The sequence below is a fragment of the Balearica regulorum genome, chromosome 2 (assembly GCF_011004875.1).
Source record: "Balearica regulorum gibbericeps isolate bBalReg1 chromosome 2, bBalReg1.pri, whole genome shotgun sequence".
NCBI classification, from domain to species: Eukaryota; Metazoa; Chordata; class Aves; order Gruiformes; family Gruidae; genus Balearica; species Balearica regulorum.
The window spans coordinates 115,158,956-115,176,797 of record NC_046185.1 but is presented as its reverse complement, the minus strand read 5'-3'; the positions used below and the strand labels follow the sequence as shown (position 1 = coordinate 115,176,797).

Genomic DNA, 17,842 nt, shown 5'->3' with positions numbered 1-17,842 from the left:
ATGCAATCCTTCTATAAAGTGAGCGCCATTTCAAAATTAGGTTTTAAATCCAGAGAGAGAGCTTTTCCAGCATCTCATTGATCTGATCGATCTTAGCGTCGTTTGCAGCCCAACCCCATGCAAGGGACAATTTACACCTACTTGGGTTTTGTCTTTTACTTAAGCAGTTGTATTATTGCCTGCTGTTTAGTTTGTACACTGCTTGCATATATCTTTTCAATATGGTGAAATATTTATGAAATGTCTTCTGCTATAACTTCCTAGTTTTTTTTTCTTTTAGATCTTTATTTTATGATTTTTTTAATGACCCCTTTAGTTATTGAATTAGGTGCCTCATGCAGTAAAAACATTGGGATTAGAATGCATAATTCTTCCACATACTGCATTTTCTGTGGTCATTTATGTATTCACATAGTGAGTATAAGATATTTAAGTGTTGAAGTTTGTTTTCTCAGAAGCCATGCAAATGTTTTTTAACATGACTTGAGGTTAGTAACTAAACCACAATTTTTTAAAAAATAAATTGTTTGACATTTTCAAAGCAAAATGTTTGATTTTTTTTTCCAAAATAATATTTGAAAGCTACATGGAAACATAATTTTGAAAAGTGGTAAGGAGAAACAACTCTTGTCTCATGACTGAAGGATTTTGGGAGGATGAGTGTTTCATTTTGGAAAGAAAAAAACAATACTATTTGCCACAGATTGACTCAGAACTGGCTTTAAGATTTCTCTGTGTCATCACCAATGACAAAGTTTCATAAATCTCTTTGTTCCCTGCCTGCAAAATAGCTAAGAGGGCATTTCAAAAGCCCCACACGTGATACCCCTGCTAGGAATAGCTGGGTGCAAAAGTTGAGTATTTTTGTATATTCCAGGAAATTGTTACGGTAAATATACCTCTCTAGATCCTTCTTTTGGATTTACAGCTGCCTCCTTTTTCCCTCCGAACATGGTCTTTGCTTGCCCATCAGCGCATAGCCAGACCTTGCCAGAGGCAGGTGGGCTTTGCCAGCATTATCTCTGTTCGTGGCTTGTTCCCCCCCTGCCCCCCCCAGAGCTGCATCCAGCTGATGGCTCTGCTGCCCCTCCGCTGGGTGCAATGTCCACGCTTCTCCATCTTAACGAGGAGAGAAATATCTTTATGGTATAGGTATAGGAAATGGGACCGAGCTATAAAAAAGGCTTTTATAAAGATTTGAGGTGGTTTGGTGGAGGTTTTTTTTTCAACTTCAAAGTGGTTTGCAAAGATTAACCGCCAAAATCTTTACTAAGCCCAGGCAGTAATTTAACAAGTGCTGCTTCTCCTGCACCATATATATATGAAGAAGAGAAGTCAGTGGGTCTGTCTCACAGCTCGCCCTGCTCAGCTGGCAGTCGAGGCTTCAGGTGGTTTATGAGCCCTCCCCAGCCTGGCTGAACGTCGGCAGGAGCTGCAGAGCGCGCTGTGCCTCCTAAAGCCCACTGAGAAAACCTTGATATCAATTCCCCTGGTCTGAAAAAAAAGTTGGTCTGCAAGCTGGGGAATATGAGGCTAAATTTCACACAAGTATTTGAAGTTTTCAGACCTTAACATCTGCCAAAGCTGCACCGTTACCTGAGCTGTGATTGATTCATAGGTTTTTAAGGCCAGAAAGGACCATTAATCTGGTCCCCTGAATAGAGCAGGCTGTCAAAAGACATCATTAGGCCAAAACAAGAATGATATTTGCGTCTTCACAATTCTCGTAATCGTTCCCCTTCCTCCCCACCTGCTATTTCTGTTTATTCACTCAGCACAACATACTTAATGTCCCACTTTAGGCTCTGTAGGAAAGAAATCATGTTCTTTAAATTGTACTGCTAAGCAGCCAGGATATATTTGCGTGCTGTAAAAATAACAAATAGAAGAAATTATAAGAAACAATAGATATCCAAACATATGCTATAGCTTTTGAAGTTCTCTTATCAAACTATTGTATGAATTCTCAGTACTGCACTCTTTATCCAAGACAATTTTTAGTGTGAATAAATAGATAATATAGCTCTTGCTGCTCCTAGAGTCAGTATAGTTGTACATGGGATAGCTTTTGTCCACAATAACCTTCTCAAAATGCTGGAAGATAATGAAAACCTCTATACTTTTTAAAATGTCATTTCATTCTTTGCTAACACAATACTTATAAAAACTGCTGAGGGCTAAGTGCAGCTTAATAAATCTCAAAACCACAGCTCCTTTGCCATTTGGAAAACTATAATGGAGTCCAAATGTTGCTCCAGCAGGAATGAATAATTCATGGCAAAAAAGGTTAAGAATTTTGAAGCTAGAAAACTATCCAATAATATCCATAGCAATAACAAGGTACAGGAATTCTCCTACCTCCTTGCAAGAACTTCATTGGGTAAACTATGGCATGATACCGGTCTATGCTTAGTGACACAAGGACGTAAGTCGAGGCGTATAGAAGGACCACCTGGGGCAGAAGGTATATGAGGCAGCAATTGAGACACATTTATCGCAGAAAATAATGTCAGTGAGAACACTGAACTAAGAATACTTAAAAACTTTTACTGAAAAAAAAAAAACAACAAAAAAACCCCAACCTTGTATTTTTCACCCGGATCCTTTTTCTTTATCTTGTCCACAGAATTTAAGATTTAATATGCTTTAGTTAAAAGTGTTTCAACTTTAAATGAACACTTTCAGCATTTAGCACTTCTGATGCTAGAAAAATGTCTATACAGCATTTTTATTGGAGTTTATCGCTGTGGGGACACATACAGGGGAGTACAAGGTTTCTATACCTGAAAGTAGCGAACGACTCTGCAAACGATATCAGGAGCCATGAAATCTCCAGTGTAGCGCCAAATGATGTCAGTCATTATGTTTATGAGTCCCGTGAACGAATCTGCAAAGAAAATTAACTGAAGCAGCATTAAAAGAAGCAAACACAGGACTGCAGGTGAGCCACAGAGGCAGGTACAACCCTCGGGATGTACCAGTTCCCCCAGTCTTGAGGGCAGCCACGCTATCATGGTCAGCCCAGGATGCTAGAGGAGCTGAGAAAGCCTCAGAACACAAAGTTTTGTGCATTTATTTTCTCATTCTATTAATTTAACACCAATCCATTCAGACAGACAAGGCAAGATTCGTCTGGGCGTTGGAGCTGGTTTCTCATGAGCAGGACTTGCCACTGCCCTCTGGGCTGCGGTTCAGCCTGGCTGTCCTTGCACACGGAGCGGATGAGCTGCACACTCAAAGTGCCTTTTTCTCTCCTTTGCTTGCAAAGGGATGTGAGGTGACCAGCTGAGATGGCCACGTCAGCCCCAGGCTGGATGCAGGTCCTGGTCTATACCTGCACCTATACCAAAGATGCCTGAAATTAACTGAGATCAATTCCTCTTCAAATAACAACTTGCTCTTTTGTGGGTAGAGCTGCATAAAAGAAGTCACGGGTGGGTGTTAAACCCACCTACACCTAAACGTTTCAGGCTTGTCCATGAGAGAAGCGGAGAGGACTGCCTGGTGGGCCTGATCCTGCAGCGTGCCGGGCTCACTGCCACCTGCTAAGGGCCCCCAGGTTTTCCATGAGCTGTGGATGAAATATAGCATTGGAGAAGCTGTATGTTGGTGTTTGAGTGCATCAGCTTGATCCCAGCTGTGCCAAATATTGAACTATTTAATGTCCTTTTTTCTTTGTCTTTTATTTCACTGTAAAAAGAAATATGTCTCCTGCAAAAGCACCTGGGGTGATATCCAAGAGCTACTGAAGTTAGTGGAAATTTTGTCAGCTTTTTATTCGCAAACTTAATTATTTAACGACTAACCCTGCCCTGTCAGCTTAAAGTTAACCTACTTATGCCTGTACTTTTGCATTCACCAAAATAAATACATGTCAGGCCAGCTTTTTTTTTTTTTTTTTTTTTTGTGAGAACATCTAAGAAGATATTCCAGCCCTTGTTCTGCTTCTTATTGATCAAATGAGCGCTCACAGCGATGCAAGTTTTACAAAGCAGTTGCAAAAGCTGGTACTGCTGTTGTACATATGGGTGATACTAAGTTTTGTCTTTAAAACCAAGATAATAAAAAAGTTCTCTCCTGTAGGGCAGGATAAATGTTTTAAGAGCTCTCTGTGGAAGAAAATGTGCATCAAGCCAGTGTTCTGCCACTTCAAGTAACACAGCATGTTGCTTTTCTTGCACAGATTACCACAAAAGGAGAGAGCAGGTGGGGAAAACATTTTGTGCGATTTGTCAGGAGAAAAACAAGTAATACAAAGAAATAGCTTCAATGCATATTTAAGAAATTTGGAGTGGTGAGGTAAAATGTTTTATTTTGATACCATCATTTTACACCACGAAAACCATCTCTATAGTTTACTATGATAAAGGCATCCTAATCCCCGTCTCAGATGATTTTGGTTTGAAATGGAAACTTTGGAAACAACATATTTCAAGAATTTCAAAGCATAATTTTTTGAGCAGCAAATGGTTTGAACCACTATTTCCAAGCAAACAGGTATGGGTTTGGAAAATTAGTTTCTTCTAAGCCCTTTGAAATTACAGAACTTCCAGATACTTCTAGCTGGAAACTGAGATCTCAGCTTAATTCTTTAGAAGCAGCATCCTGTTTTGCTTCACTGGAAAACTAGGATTATTTTTTCTGTATCAGTAATCCTTTATCTCCTCTTTTTCTTCAATCCTTTATCTCTTCTTTTTCTTCAAGGTTCAGTTCAAAATGAAATTAGAGCAGAAATATCATTGCTGGTGTGCATAACTACATTGCCTCCCTCCTTATGACTTTATCATTCAATTAATTCTGGTTTGCTCTTTCCTCTCCTGGTGTTTCCCAAACCCATTTTCTCTCTTCTCTCTTCCCCTGCCTCTGGAGGGAGGCTGGATCAGAGATGACCTCCAGAAGGCCACTCCAACCAGCACTGCTGTGGTCTCTGCTCTCACACCCGCCCAAGGCAGCAGAAAATCATGGTCTGAAACCTGATGTTAAATGTTGCTCGTTGATTAGAGTGATGGGGCAAGGGATGATTGTTCCTCTGATGAGTATAGTGGCTTTAAGACTTTATTGAAAAGATTGTAGGTGCATATAATTAAGCTGGTCTTTGAAGAAACCACAGTGTTTCAAAAAGTGAAACAGATCCTCCAGCAGTGGTTCAAACCCATCCCTTCCCCTTTCCTTACTCCTGAATTATTGATTCATATTCTCTCTCTTTCCAGTAATGAAATATTCATTGGTTCAAAGTAATACACATCAATAGAGCTTCACCTCGGGGTATCCTCCAGCTTTTGATGGTCTGAGCATCTGCCAAGCAGCTGGTAAATGGGGGGTTCAGCTTCTCTCCGGAGGAGGAGGGTGCAGGGGCTGCCCTCCTACCCGTCTCAGTGCTCTCTAGAGAAAAGGGAGGGAGAGGGAAGGCACCTCAGCTGTCCCCTCATTTACCTCTTCTCACCACCATTTTGCCATCCCTTTCCAATGCATTAGGAGAGTGCTTTGGAGGTGCATCCTGCAGGTGAGGTGAGAGATGGGCCAGTGTCCCGGTGGTCTCCAGGACACCAGGTGCAGAGCTGCCTGCATTGCGAAAGCAATTCGGGCAGGTCCAGAAGCACACTTCCAGCACATGCCCACATCAGGTTTTTAGTTTGCACTGGGGGTGTGGTTTTTTAACCCATGGATGGTCCCGATTTCACTGGCTCATGTGATGGAGAAGCTGCCAGGGAATGAGCCTTCACTTCAGCTGATGCTTGACCCAAAGGTGCTCTCCAGGGGTGCCCCTCATGCACCCCACACCATGTGGCTGCCAGCCAGTGCTCAGGCTGAGGGACCATGGGGGTGTTTACTCGGCTGAAGCAGACCATTCCCCCCAAACACACACTGTGGATATGAGCTCCATCTCCGTCATGCTACAGGTCTGTTCCCGCTGCAGGGCATCACCTACCAATATAGCTATAGCCTTAAGTACTTCAGGAGCTTTAAAGATAGCTTGAAAGCCTTTGAGTAAAGCTTTTCAGGTGACTGTGGAGGCTTTTAAGCAAGGTTTAAACTTCACAGCTTCTTTGTGCTGGCAGCCTCAGCTCCTCTCCCCCAGAGGTACATTTTAAGACCTCTTTGTGCTGAGTTTCTGAATTGCTGTGAAGGGCTCAGCATGTGCTCCTCCGAGCGTGTGCCCCTGAGCACAACACACATGTGTGTGCCAAAGCAGATGCAGCCAGCTGTGCACGCGCGCCAAATTAGCCAGATTTCTCAATACTTTTTAATTATAGAATCATTCTCCCACACAATGTCCTCATGCCCTCTGCAGGTTTCAGAAATCTCTCGTCTTTTCAATCCTACCAGGTACCAGACCAACTTTTTTCACTCCTTTTCTCTTCTGCTGCCTGCTCCAGAGGATGTTTCTTATCCCATCTCTTCAAAGGACCAGACCCTCTCGGTCTGACCCAACTGCACACCTTTAGAGGATGTGTCATGCAGATACAGGTTACTGAGCATAGGGCCACCAAGCAAATAATGTGCCTCGTGAAGGTGATCAGATGGCATGCAGGAAAAATTCAGCAACCCTACGAATTACGATCAAGAATTTTTGCTACTGGTCCCCGCTGTATACACTCTATAATAATTACACTACATGTTTTTCACACCTTCACAACATTGCTCTAGCCCCCTTTCACATGAAACCCAAATGTGCCAGTGCTATAAATCAGATACACAGATCATGAATTACCAGCAGAGCTTTAGTCACTGGTAGATGAATCCTCCTCACCCACATATCATCTCAGATATGCCACAATCACAGTGTCTTGAAATCCTCATTTGTCATGTAATTTGTATTGCTGTGATAGAGGTTAGTGTTTAGAAGTCAGCTGATTTCAGCGATGTGATCTCAGCAGATCACACGTTCCCTGGTTGCTTTTGGCAAGCCTACACCTCGATGTGTGTCACTGGATTGCATCATTGACATCTTATGTGGTAAATGTCAGGTACAGGAAACAAACATAGCCAATACATCACTCAACCTCGGTGTCCTCATTACTGCTGGTATCCTCACTACTCCTTACTAAGCTGGTGACTTGCATATTAGATACTTGTGTTCTTTCACTGATGGATGTTCCTGGGCCAAATGGCACCAAGCTTGTTCCTGAAAACAGTGCTAATCAACCTTTACTCATAACTGTTTATTGCCACCACTTTCTTAGTAATCTTCTTTTTTTTTTTTTTTTTTTTTTTTTACCAAGAAGTGGTGTGTGTACTGTGGTTCTGTGTCTGCATTGCTAGGCAACTGTGTGGTTATAGGCTCATTTAATTCCTCAGAAAAATAGGCAGAAAATCAATTAATGACATATATTCTCTTTTGATAGAAAATAAAAATACTAGCAAGTGATAGTGACTTTTAACATAAGCCAAATGTATATTCATGAAATGATGCAGAAAAAACAATTTCTTGTTGAAGAGAAGACATGGCAGTAGTGTGATGGGGATGGTAGCAGTTTGCTCTTGAGGGGAGATGGAGTTTCTGTAAACTTAACAGAAAAATTCCATGAGACTTCAATAATAAGGAAAAGTAGGGGGAGGTAGGGAGGAATGATGACTTTGCCTGGGCTGCAGAGGGAGGGAAAACAGCCTGTTGGGATTTTCGCAACTTGGAGTTGCATGAACTGGGCAAGTCTGCAACCCTTCAGCTGCCTCCTCCCTGTTGCCACCACGGCCGCAGCCGTGCAAAGGCAGAGCTAGTATCTGCCCTTTACAACCCTGGCAGTGTTTCAAAATGCAGAATTTTTAAACAGCATTTATCAAAACCACCAAGAAAACGACTGAGAAGGAGAAGCAGCCTGTTGTTCCTAGAGGAGACTGAAACATGCTAAATATAGTGCTACAGCATCTGTGGCTAGGAAATACGGCAGGTACTGAAACAACCTGTGAAAATCCTGGGCCCTAAAGACCAATTTTACCCAAGTCTCCTTCATGCTCAACAAAATCCCTTTGGATATTTTATGGGCATGACTGAGTGCAGGCATTGCCTCTGTGTGTTGGAGCACAGGAACCACTCGGTTCAGGAGGTGATTGCAGCAACTTGGGTGGCACTGCCTTGTGTGACCGACAAGCACAAAAATGTGAAAAAGTCAACACTGCCCTTGGAGGGACAAACCTGAATGCGGGCTTGCTGTTGCTGTGAGTGAGACAAATTTTTGTGGCAAAAAACCCTCCACAGAGATGGAAGTTCATTGTAGAAAACAAATGGAGGTAATTAGCAATCTAGCATGGGAATAGAGACAGGTTACAACTGTCTCAGTTAATCTGTTCACAGAAATTCATTGACTTGATGGCATTGCCAAAGGGATGTACCTTGTGCAGGCTTCAGGATATTTCTTTCGTTACAACTAAGGAGGTTAAGACAGAAATCTGTGCTAGCAAGTCTGCAAGAAAATATCTCTATCATTTGATTATTAGTACTGACACCGCTCTTCCCTTAAGACACTTACCCTAAAGATGCTGAAAGTCTTTTCTGTCAGAAGTGGAAAGCAGATTGCTGGTAAACTGCAGTAGGTTAAAAAGCTCCACACATCATCCCAGCTGCAGTTTGATCATTTTTTCCCCTGATGAGAACAGTCCTGTTAAGCGGGATGTGGTGAGCCATGACTTTTTGGTGAAGCTGTGCTTCTTACTGAAATTTCATCCCTCTTTTCATGTTGCTTACAGAGCGATTCCATTTTAACAAGGGATGTTTTGTTCTGCTTTGTTGATGACAACAAGCTGCACAAGGCACCACAGCAGCAGCAACATTTGTAAGGCAAGACGGGGTGCGAGTTCCTCATCAGGGCTGAGCATTTCACATGACTCCTTTTTTTTTTGGACCTCACCATTCCCATCACCCACTGCTCCCCAAAGAGCACACCCTCTGGAACCATCAGAAGCAGCAGTTTACTGAGACCTGCATGCAACAGAGTGATAGACTCTTAAAAACAAAAGTGACATCACTGCCCTACTACAGCAGTAAGGTCCCGTCCATGATTTTTGAAGTGATGAGGCAGCCATCGTTGCTCTGCCATTGCTTGATGTGCTGTCAGCTAATAAGTGTCAGTGCCGTGAACTTGCCTTGCAAGTTAGTAAAACCCCTAGCTGATTTTGTTACAGAACTGAGCGTGCAATCAATTTAAAGTGTACTTAGGGCTCCTGAAATGGCAGGCTGGCTCAGAGACAGGCACAAGGGAGAGACAGCAGGAGAAGCTGCCCTGCCTCCCGCAGACACCCCTGCAGCTCATTTTGTTATGTACTTATCCCCATTCTTCCCTTTGTGCTTTCCACTGAAAACACCACACATCATGGCTTTGCAAGTATTTGCCGCACTAGAAATAATTTTGTGATTATGTTAGCTAGAAAATGTAACCAGCCCTCGGCTCTCATTCAGCAGCTGAAGGTGAAATAGGTTATGTACCAGCTCTGGGCACCTGTAGGACAAGGTACTTGCAAGATGCCTAGAAGATGCCTTTTAAAATGATTGCATTTTAGCTCTTAAAACACTGGGCCCCCAGAAGCCTGGCGCAGTGCCTCTCCATGCAGCGACGGTGGAGTGAGGGGCTGCCCGTGGGGCACGGGTGGGTGGTGAGAACTGCCCTCATGCTTTCACCCTTCGGTAGCCTGTTCATCTGCTTCGCAAGCCCTCCGGGTGTGTTCATCTGAGTTTGTGGTTGTTTGCAGCCCCTCGCTCCAGCGTTACAGTGCATCTGGACACGATGTTGGAGATGGGACCAATGGGGGGGGGGATGGCTGGCACCCCTAAGGGCTGCCGTGAACCCTCCCACCCTGAATTTAATTCTTTTAGAAGTGTTGATGTGGAGCAGATGTCGTTGTGCTTAGGCGGTGCAAGGATCCCAGCTCTCTGCCAGAGAATCCCTGGCAAACGGCGGGGAGAAGTGTCGGCCAAAATTCGGGGTGTGCTAAGCTTTCGTGGGGAATCAGCAAGCACACCCACATACATGCTGTCCTGCTGCGGTGCCTGCGCTGGAGCGCGCGTGAGGCAGCAGGTTTGCCACACGTACCAACGGTGTGTGCTACGCCGCTCTTGCGTGTTTTCTCCTTCAGGCCTGGCAGCCTGGAGCAGAACACAAAATGTAATGGATGAAACAAAACCCACTTGAAAATTTTCAAGAGGAAACCTCTTCAGTTCCCCTGCTAAAGCTGTATGGATTTTTTTCAGTGGCAGAAGTGATGCTTTTTTTTTTCTCTTTCTGGCTCATAGGAAGTAACAGGGAATTTTGTTGCACTGGGTGAGCATGTTATTTATTTATTGCATTTCTTACATTTCTGCTCTGAGGTCGCCCTCCTCCTGAGATGAGGCAGGCCTTGTTAGGCTAGATGTTTGTAAAGGGTGGATGCAGTGAGGCTCCAGACTCACTCCAGAGCTCATCCAGGTTAAAAGATGAAGGGCTGAGAAAAGTATGTACTACACAATGTTAACCTCTTAAGAAGTGCTTCCAAGAAAGCTGGAGAGCAGGTCCCTAGGAATTAAAATTCAACATGCCCTGCCACTGTGAAGGGCATTAAGGTTTTGCTTAATTTGTCTTTATTAATAAATCTCTTCCTACATTTCATTCCAACCCCACCCTTCCTGGAGGGGCACAGTGGGCTCAACTGAGCCAGCAGTGCTGCAGGAGGGAGCACAGCACCCGCCAAAACAGAGCAGGACAACTGGAACAGCAGTGGGAAGGCAAATGCAGTGGAGGGCGAGAAAGGAGGAGGACTTGTCTTATAATACCAGGCCATCCGTAACAGTGGTGGTTTCCTTCATTCAGAAAAAAACTGGTCTCTCCTGCAAAGGTGAAGAACTGATTGGAGAATTGTTTTCTTGTAAAGCCAGGATGTATCATGAACCAGTCAGGAAAGTAAAGGCAAATGTTTTCCATTCAAATGCCCCCTTCTTCAGACCTCTGCCAATACCATGGTTTGGGATTGGCAGTTCCCCTTAGGGGGAAAGTGCCGGGGCAGATGAAGTTGGTGATAGTTCTGAATGTTAGGACAAAGTTCCCATTTCCCATCTTCTGTTACTTACACGTAGGCGAGACCATGGTCTACTAGATCAAATATTATTTTGTTGCATGCCGTTGCTCAGTGGGAAGTTCTGTGTAAAGAGAGAAAATTTTTTTGAACAGACCGTATAGAATCAGCTGAATAGAGTTTCACACTGGGATTTGAAGAGTAGACAAAGAGTTTCAGCAGCTGTTTACACAACAGGTAACAGCAAATCTGTGAAAGCCATAGTCAAGGTTCCTGTTTTATTGAGTCCTGTGGCTGTAGGTTTTGAAATAGGAATCAAGCTTCTCTAGGTATACCAACATATGACTTATGCACGCCTGAATATTTAAGTCAAAGTTAAGCAAGAACAAGTGTTCGATCACTATTAGGTAACTATTGGGAAAGTATATTTCAAATGCAGCTCATTAGTTTAATCCCCCTTCTCTCCTTTGGGCAAAGCAGAACAGGTAGAATGAATAAAGGCAGTTGGGGGGGGAAAAGAACCTGCGTAGGGGAGGTTGGCCTCAGTTAGTGTAAATGCAGAAGATAAGCTCCTATGGATCAGCTTGTCTTACCTATGCACTGGAAAACAAGGACATGCCTCCTCAAAGGACATAGAAATCTCACCATTTGTAGTTCATTGCCTCTTAATTTACTTCAAGTGGTGTCTGTACTTCTAGCATTTTCCAGAAGAAATATAGCTTTAAGACACCAAGTACTAAACAAGCCTATTTAAATTCTGTCCTTCCCCAACATCTTGTACATAGTTTCTTTCCTTATTTCCTCTGAATCCTTTACTGATCCTTTCTAACTACTCTTTACCTCAAGTATTTTAAGGACTGTATGTTCATATCTTGGTCACAACAGCAGCTGTATGATTATTTTCACCTAAAAAATGTGAATCCTAGGAATAATTTCTGTTGGTGTAGTTCAGACATCGTGGTCATTATAGTCACCTGCACTTCTTACAGTCTTGGTAGACTCAGATATTGTTGATGTAGATACTTTAGTTTAAGTAGGAATAGTAAGAATAAAGCCCGCTTTCCTCCCTCACGGCAAACTGTAAATCAGATTCCCATGATGACCAAGCAGTGCTATTGCATGCTGCAGCTCAATTTTTGTCCAACCTTAGGCTTGCAATTACAGAACAGTAGAACAATGTTCATTCCCATTTTTGTACCTGCTTTGTCTACCCTGGTGTTTGCTGATAGCATGAACAAAAGCATACTGGTAGGATTCGTTGGAGAGTTGCTTTGTAAAATCATCACGTGGAAAAGGTTGCACATGCAAATGTATACTGAGCTGCTTTCCATTAAATATATTGCAATGACAGAACAGGCTGAAGATTTCATTATATATGGTCTGGATCTCAGTCCTATAATTGGGCTGAACTTGGCCAAAATGGACTTCTAAGCATTTGGTCTTATTAGAACAACTAGTCTCTGTAGCGCCATATGTGATATCATTGACCTGAATTCCATAAATCCTGTTAAACCTTTGTAGGCATTTGGTAACCAGCAATGGAGTTAAAGGAAGTGACTCTCCACAGAAAACCTGTAAAGCATGTGAATGTGAGTCATACAGATTGGCAGGTAAGGAAGTACCGCATGAAAACGCTGGCTGTTTTGTCCTGCAGCCCTTTGGAAAGATGGAAAAAAGAAAAAGTGGTTTATTGTTGGTGGCACAAAGAAAATGTAACTCAGAATAAATAGCACTGCTTTAATATGCAAGAAGGGAATAGGAAAAAATCCCCTGTCTTCTTAACGCAGTTTTTTGTTTCAGTGCTTTTTAGTGCATGCAAAGGCTATTTCCAGCATAATTTCCATTCGATTGCAATTAGAAATGCTGCAGTATGGATGATGGACTAAAAGGTGTCAACGATGTATTTGTACATCTACTGTCAAAAATATAATGTAATATCTTTTAAAGGGAGCTAATGAGATCCTAAACGATGATTCCGAGTAAATCGTAGCCAGGGCCATGCTGCTGGCAGCACCGTGCTCCTGCAGTCCCGTCTCTCAGTGTTTACCGCCAGCGTACGAAGAGGTCAGGTAGAAAACTCCGCGCACCTACCTTCATTTATCCATAGAAGACAAACTCTCATGTAGAGCAACCGTAAAATAAGAGTCCTCTCTGTCAGATGACAATCCTGCCTGTGCTTTCAGCAGGGAATCAAAACGAAATTCGTATAATTTAGAGGCAACATGTTTTCCAAGCAATTCAGGAGGAAATCTACTTCCCCCCCTTAATGCTGAAATGTTGGACCCAAAGGATTATACAGCTTGGCTGCCAAGCACCTTTTATTAAAAACAAAAACAAACGTAGCACAACTGTCATTAGGATTTGAACGTCTGAAACAGGCTGAAGGTAAGAAAACCATAATCAGTCCTTCAGGACCACAGAACAATTCTGTAGCTGTCAAAACAAGAATTAAGCCTTACTATAAACCGGCATAAATTGACACAGCAAAAGCCAGCTGCTGCCGATGTAAAAAATACGTAGTTCAGTCTGTTGGCTGCTGAGTGTATCTACAAAGCATATTCAGGGCAACCACCAGAACATGGGAAAGGTTATCAACGTATCAGCCATCCTAATGTCTGCTTTTGCTTTGGGGCCCCAAAGAAAACCCCAAGTTCACCTCTTGCCCTTCACGCTTCCGTGTGCACACTCTGTGTGCGCCGAGTGTGATAGGAATATAAAACCAACTGTCGTTCTTGCACTCTGCTGTGTCCAAAAAATGGGTTGCTTTGAAGAAAATAATTTATGGACAGATACATTAAACAGGACCAATGTTTTCCAGCCAGACTTAGAGATTCTGCTGCTCTGTTTCCCCAAAGGACGTTACTAATATGAATAAAGGGTGTGCTTATGCCACCCACAACACCTTGTCCATGGCCTGTGGCCGAGTATGGACCTGGTGCATCAAATGTTTGTTGGCGTGGCCAAGTCAGACCTCTCTGATGGCACTGGATGTGCGCACTCCTTCCCTGAGGTCTCAAAGAGACTGATATGAGGGCACACAGAGCCCCTGAGACCTGCACAGAGCTTTGCTAAAATGGAATCAAAGTTTCCCACCAGCGTCAAGAGTCTTTGGATGAAATGTGGTTTTTTGGTTCCAGGGCTAAGCCAGCCAGCAGCTGCTTCGAGGTTGCAATCCCAGCCCAAAACTGAAATCATGGCATGCTAAAATTATAAAGGAAATCAGTTTTTAAAAATGTCTGGCTTCTCTTATGGACCAAAAAGGTCTGGATGTCTTTGAGATGAATAACCAGAAATTTCTATTTTCCCTGCAGGTAATTCAGTAAGATTGATGAGTGTAAATAGTGTAAACTACAACTCTTGTTTAAAAGCTAAAATCAGTTTACGTGTGCCTTTTCCACATCCCCTCAATTAGCATCCTAGCAAAGTTCTTCTGAAATTGGAATGTCTTCCGAAATAGTGAATGAGTATAAACTTTTGTATTTATTTACAACTCACACCAAAAATGTAACTCTGTGGGAAAAGCTTCATGTAGATCAAAGTGTCTTTCTCCACTTCTGGAGCAATGAATGGTCAACCAAGAAGGGATGTGAATATTTTTAGCAATCTCTTAGGAGAAATAGATAACATAAGCCACAGACTGTATAAATCCAGGAATCTGATGAATTTATAACATCACTATCTTTTCAAGAACATAAAGCATAAAAAATGCATTGTGGAAACATTGTTTGCTGAAAACAATTCTAACCTGCCAAAGCACTTATTTGAAAATGTATTTGATATACTAATGAGTGGGTGTTTAAGGATTTGGAAATACAATTGAAAATGCATAATGCTATCTTGCAAGAGTAGGTAGTCCATTTGCTTGTGACGTTCCAGGATGATCAGTCCTGAGCAAGAGCAAAAAAATTTTTTTTGTGTGTGTGACATTATCTGCACACAAAGAGGTCCAATAAAAGAACTCGAAAACATTTCCTTTTCCAGATCCTTTCAGATTTACATTGACATTATAAACCATATAAGTGAAGCACAGAGTTATTTAAAAACATACCTGTAAGGGGTATGGTTTTGGAAGCACTGCTTTGTTTTTCTGATGGATCTTATTGAATCAATTTTTTGCAGTCTATTTGTATTAGCTGGGTAGAGCGTTCACAGAAATGCAATTGTGTATTGTAATTTCACTTTGATCACAGTCATTTTCTTTCTTGTGTTTCCCAAGCAGTTTTCTAGAAAATACAGCAGTAATGGTATGCAGCAGTAGATATTGAACTCCTTGAGAACCACTCAGGCAGCTCATAAAAACATTATTAAAAGGCAAATGCCCTTTGTGCTCATAACTTCTAAACTACACAAGCTGAAGTGTTTTAATACTTCTAATGCATTGTAATATATTGAGATGTGCTCTGTTGGAGTTAGTACCGTGGCTTTCCAGCTGACAGCTTGTGCTCTCCTGTCAATCACCGGTTTGATTTGACTCTGACTCTCCCTCCGGTTCAAGACGACGGTGTCTGAGCATTGTTTGCTGGGGAGTGCCGTGACAGGCAGGTGGCAGATATATTCTTCCTGAATACAAAAGGATCCTTTTCAGAGTGTGATGAAGCATCTCCTTGGTACCCATGAGTGGCTTCCTCCCAAACCTTGGGTGCTCTGGAGATGCCCGGTCCTGTGAAGGTTCTCTGGTTCACCTGCTAATGTGAGTCTGTCCCCAAAATTGGGGCTCTAGGAGAGCTGTGAAGGCCATGGAGGAAAAGAGGGCTTTCTGTGCACATGTGCTGTGAGCACTTCACTCAGTAAAATAATAATGGAGCTATTTTAAAGACATCATTGGTGTTCACTGAGGTAGTGGCATATAGCTTTGGTTTCTGGATGTATTAAACAGCTGTCTTCCCCTCTCCTAAAGTCATCCCTTGCTCAGGGATGAATGTAATGTTCAGACCTGTGAGCTTACTCCTCTACCTAAAGAACTGGGAGTTCATCTAAGGATGTGCTTTCTCTCAAAATCAGACCCTGTGCAGGTGGCCTGCAGCTTTCCCCAATTAGAGGAGAGTACCGATACTTGCTGTAGCATTTAGGAGCTGAATGAGTATTGCCAATCCTCATAGCACGCTGGGGACACTTTGCATCATGGCAGCTGCCCTGGGTTTGGTGTATTCTTTTCTCATTGTAGATTTTGTTTGCTGTAAAATTTGCTGTAATTCTCTTCGCCTTTTGTCTATCTTGTCTATTTCTGCTGTAAACTAGGCATTAACTATGTACTGTCTACAGACTCCAGGTTTTGTAGCCTAAGAAGTCTTTCTGTAAATCACAGTTATAAAAGATGCAGAATATGCTGGAATATCTCAGACCTTCACACAGACAACAGGCACCAATCTAGCCAGTATCAAATTGTCAACATATTATTTATTTTTTCAGTTGGCCTTCAGATCTTTATCCCAAATAACAATTTCTCTATTGGCATATGATTTCACCCAAAAGGGAAATTATTTTTCCCTTTCATGATAAGTAAACTGTACTGCCTTATTTTCCTCCTCTCCACTGCTCTCTTCCCCATCCTCCACTCCCAACTCTAATTGTTGATATTTGATAATTTGATAGCTTTGGTCTAGATAGGAGAGTGAGTGTTCCTCCCAGAAACAGCCCTTAAAAGTTATAGTCAATGGTAGAGTTTATGTTTCCAAGAAGAAGGTAGTAGGCAATGAGCTGAAGTCTAATTTTAAGCACACTAGCTGCTCCGTGCTATATGACTTTGGAGGTGGTAGGCACTTACAGTAAGCTAGCTTCAGAGTGCAATATGTGTTTTTAATGCCATCACTGACAGAAAATCCATACTTGAGGTAGCATACGCTTATATTCCCCTGCCCCAGACACAGTGCAAAACACTTTCATGCTGATTTCCATCAACCACCTGTTTTCTCCAAGGCCTCAGAAGATGGCCAACATTGAACCTCTGTCTTGTCCACTCTACAACCAGATCCCTGTTATCCGAGGTGCTACATGCCCACACAACTCAAAACTTCTGTTTGAACAAGTTTTTGCTGTAGAAGAGACAACAACTGCTTTCAAGAAACACCTGAGGGGTGCAAAGGGTGCCATATTTTGAACAAAATCAATTGGTTTACTGCCTGCATGGAAGGCAACCTGGGCATTTGGGAGGTACTTGATGAAAACCATGTTTGTGGTGTTAACTTGCCAAGATATAAGTGCTAACATACCCATGCAGGGAGACTTACAGACAGTCTTCACTCACAGCCAGGTTGCAAAAGTACAGGACTCGTTACAGATTTGTTTGTTGAGGAAGCTTCAGTGTTTAAGAGAGGTAAGATTTTGCAGCATAATATTATGAGAGGACCCTTCAGAGAAACTGGGTTGATGTACAATTGATGTGGTTGACATGTATTAATATTAGATTAGATACCTTTGCAAAGCAAAGATTTCAGGTGGGTAGTTTTATCGCAGTGTTGTCTTTTGTGCATTAAAATTTCATGAGATTTTCTGACATAGAGCAATGAGATTTGCCACTAATAACTCTTTGACACAAAGAAACTTATTTGATGCTTCATAGGGAGTTTGAGTGTCATGTTGCTGTAAAAACTCATCAGAGAAGATGATCAGAGGTTGGAAATGCATACACTGCATGAGTGGATCAGTATTGTAGTACAGTTTTCACAGGTCCCGTGCAGCCAGTACTGTGAGGCTTACTCCAAATTTTCTGTGCCATCTAACAAGCCCAGTATTTAAAACACATCAGTCTTGCTGTGTGTCTGCATCTGCTTCTGTCAGGGAAATCCAGGAACTTATATTTAAATTGATTCTGTAAATGAAAGGTGGAAGGAGTAACATGGCATCCTCCTTTCAGAGAGGCACT

General features: G+C 42.4%; 1 protein-coding gene across 1 annotated transcript in view; it reads right to left on the bottom strand.

Moving 5' to 3' along the window:
• Positions 1-17,842, bottom strand: part of NPSR1 (neuropeptide S receptor 1) — a 59,908-nt gene that overhangs the window by 16,642 nt on the left and 25,424 nt on the right. The window contains exons 3-4 of the mRNA XM_075747040.1: positions 2,784-2,887; positions 2,359-2,452 (exon numbers count right to left, since the gene is read on the bottom strand). Of these exons, the coding sequence (XP_075603155.1) occupies positions 2,359-2,452; positions 2,784-2,887 (198 nt within the window). The remainder of the gene's footprint in view (positions 1-2,358; positions 2,453-2,783; positions 2,888-17,842) is intronic.